General features: G+C 56.6%; 1 protein-coding gene across 1 annotated transcript; it reads left to right on the top strand.

Annotated features, from left to right (window-relative positions):
• Positions 1 to 604: 604 nt before the first annotated feature.
• Positions 605 to 2850, top strand: LOC123071523 (putative UDP-rhamnose:rhamnosyltransferase 1). The gene is made up of 2 exons (XM_044495101.1): positions 605 to 2284; positions 2367 to 2850. The coding sequence occupies exon 1, from the start codon at positions 847 to 849 to the stop codon at positions 2242 to 2244; it is 1398 nt and encodes a 465-aa protein (XP_044351036.1). The 5' UTR covers positions 605 to 846; the 3' UTR covers positions 2245 to 2284; positions 2367 to 2850.
• Positions 2851 to 3336: the final 486 nt, after the last annotated feature.

Raw genomic sequence — 3336 nt, 5'->3', positions numbered from 1 at the left:
GCTTCATGCAGACCATGAATTCAATGTAGCCTAGACTAGACCGAATTTGCATCCATAGGATTTGTATATGGCTGCATGTGACCTAATAAACACGTGTGCATCCGAGATGCTCTAACATTGTGTTGCACACCCCTGCCTGCGCCCTAAGGGCATCTCCGCGGACCGTCAAATAAAAATCGTCCGGTTTGCGTAAAAAAATTATCTCGTTTGTTCAAACACTATTTAAAATGTGTCCAAAATCGATAGGGTTAGATGACCGGCCCCAGTGTCGTGTCTGTGAACGGATTGGTTCATGGGATACCGTATTACCGTTGGAGATGGACCTAACCTTGCTGTCGATTTTGATCTGCATGCTCATAACGGGGAAACTCTGACTTCTGACTTCCTTAATCGCGGGGTCCAGGCGTCGTTCCTGCTAAATAATGGAGTCCACTCACTCTAGGATAACGAAGGCCACTGTACATAGCCGTCGATGTAACAGGAGCCCGGTACAACCTGCACCTGCACGCTTCATCTCGCTGTCATGTTACGCAGATTTACCTACAAGTAGTATTATAATCTATCATGTTCACAGGTATGGCGAATGGCGGCACACTGACAAACGATCATCCGTGACGCAGCCAACACTGACTTGTTGATCTGGTCCCGTTTTTATATCTTCATTGCCCGCCATATTTAGCCCTCCGACGTTCAGGAAACGGAGACAGATCCAAGTTCAGACGCGAGAATCCGCAAATCTGTGAACTCCACGGAAAGGATCAACAGCGAGCATCTAGCAGCTGGGAAATCCTGCCCTGCGTTGCCAAAGCTTGATTTCCTGAGACGGGGGCCACGGCCGGCGGCAAGATGCACGTCGTGATGCTGCCATGGCTGGCCTTCGGCCACGTGCTCCCGTTCACGGAGTTCGCCAAGCGCGTGGCCCGGCAGGGTCACCGGGTCACCTTCCTCTCTACGCCGAGGAACACCCGCCGGCTCATCGACATCCCGCCGGGCCTCGCCGACCTCATCCGCGTCGTGGACGTCCAGCTGCCGCGGGTCGAGCACCTGCCGGAGCACGCCGAGGCGACCATCGACCTCCCCTCCGACGACCTCCGCCCGTACATGCGCCGCGCCTACGACGCCGCCTTCGAGCGCGTGCTCTCGCGGCTGCTCCAGGCGGAGGAGAAGGCGGGATCGAGACCGGACTGGGTCCTCGTCGACTACGCGTCGTACTGGGCGCCGGCGGCCGCGGCGAGGCATGGCGTGCCGTGCGCGTTCCTCAGCCTGTTCGGCGCCGCGGCGCTCAGCTTCTTCGGGAGCCCTGAGACGCTCCTCGGCCTCGGGAGGCACGCCAAGACGGAGCCGGCGCACTTGACGGCCGTCCCCGAGTACGTCCCGTTCCCGACCACCGTCGCCTACCGCAGCTACGAGGCGCGCGAGCTGTTCGAACCGGGCATGGTCCCGGACGACTCCGGCGTGTCGGAGGGCTACCGGTTCGCCAAGACCATCCAAGGGTGCCGGCTCGTGGGCATCAGGAGCAGCACGGAGTTTGAGCCTGAGTGGCTGCAGCTGCTCGGCGAGCTCTACGAGAAGCCGGTGATCCCGGTCGGCCTGTTCCCTCCGGCGCCGCAGCAAGACGTGGCCGGCCACGAGGCGACGGTGCGCTGGCTGGATGGACAGGCGCCAAACTCCGTCGTGTACGCGGCCTTCGGCAGCGAGGTGAAGCTGACGTGCACGCAACTGCAACGCGTCGCTCTCGGCCTGGAGGCGTCCGGGCTGCCGTTCATCTGGGCGTTCCGCGCGCCGACCGATTCCACCTCCGGCAGCCTGCCCGAGGGCTTCGAGGAGCGAGTGGCCGGTCGGGGAGTCGTGTGCCGAGGCTGGGTGCCGCAGGTGAGGTTCCTGGCCCATGCATCAGTCGGGCGGTTCCTGACGCACGCCGGCTGGAACTCGATCGCCGAGGGCCTGGCGCAGGGCGTGAGGCTGGTGCTGCTGCCGCTGGTGTTCGAGCAGGGCCTCAACGCCAGGAACCTGGTGGACAAGAAGATCGGCGTGGAGGTGGCGCGGGACGAGCATGACGGGTCGTTCGCGGCCGACGACATCGCGGCGGCTCTGAGGATGGTCATGGTGGAAGACGAAGGCGAGGGGTTCCGGGCCAAGGTGGAGGAGGTGGCCAAAGTGTTTGGGGACGACGAGGTGAATGATCAGTGTGTGAGAGAGTTTCTCTTGCACCTGTCGGAGCACAGCAAAAAGAACCAAGGATAGGACTGAAACTTTCCGATATCATCAACTATCTTTCAGTGAGGTGAAGTATGCTACATGTGATTTCTGGAAGCGATCGCCATTACAAATTTACAACCCCATAAACCGTGCTACTCCTTTGACAGGAAATTTCAACAAGGGGGTGTGTAGTGTGTACAACCAAGAGGTCAAAATTAGCGGCACATAACCGGTCCCTTCCAGCCAAAATTGTCTCTCACACTGCACCAAAGTCCACCAGATCATCGCCACTCGCCGTCACCGGTGGCTGAGTTCACCAAATATGTTGAAAACATCGTAAGGGCGAGGATAAAATTTACCTTTCACCATGGAAGCCCCAGCAGAGTCCTTGTTCTGTGCACGAACAAGTCCCGGGATATCCACATCGCAGGAAGGTGCCCTAGAACCGTCGCGAAGGATAATTGTGCCACGGCATCCTTCTTCCCAAGTGACAATCGGCATTGTTGTCGAATGTTTATATTTCAATAGCTTGCTGTCTTTAGCCCCGTGCATGAGAGCATGTCCAACAGACGCGCGGTAGCGCGGCACCTAAAAAAGTTTTGCAACGATGAAATAGTGTTTTTGTACGCGGGGGGTTTATCAGACGCATAAAAACACGGCGCCCAACCTGGCGACCTCACATGCAGCAGTCCGCGCGCACAAGCCGGCGCCTCAAATTTGCAGCCTCGCAACCCGCGTGCGCTAAATTTACAGCTTCGTTTTTGTGCGTGCTCTATTTTACAGCTTCTGCTGAAGCATTGTTTTTGGTCGCGGGCGTGTTATAAATGCATCTTTTCCGGCGCACGGCTTATATAGCGCCTCTGTTGGAGATGCTCTCAAAAGCTTTATGTTTTTGGAGACTATCATTGCATGCCTCTGCACGAAATATCCTTGCTCCAGCTCCTGCGACATTCCTTTACAGGTCAGAAATTTCTAAAACCACATGTGCAGTAATATATATTACACCCTGTTGATGGTAGACTTGGGAGACGCAACACACATTAGCAACAAAAACGCTTTCTCTTTCGAACTAAGTTAGTTCGAAAAAGAGAACTTCATTGCCCTAGTAGCAAGAGAATGGACGAAGCCTGTTAGTGG

Source organism: Triticum aestivum, chromosome 3B (assembly GCF_018294505.1).
Source record: "Triticum aestivum cultivar Chinese Spring chromosome 3B, IWGSC CS RefSeq v2.1, whole genome shotgun sequence".
NCBI classification, from domain to species: domain Eukaryota; kingdom Viridiplantae; phylum Streptophyta; class Magnoliopsida; order Poales; family Poaceae; genus Triticum; species Triticum aestivum.
This window is presented reverse-complemented; position numbering and strand designations above follow the sequence as displayed.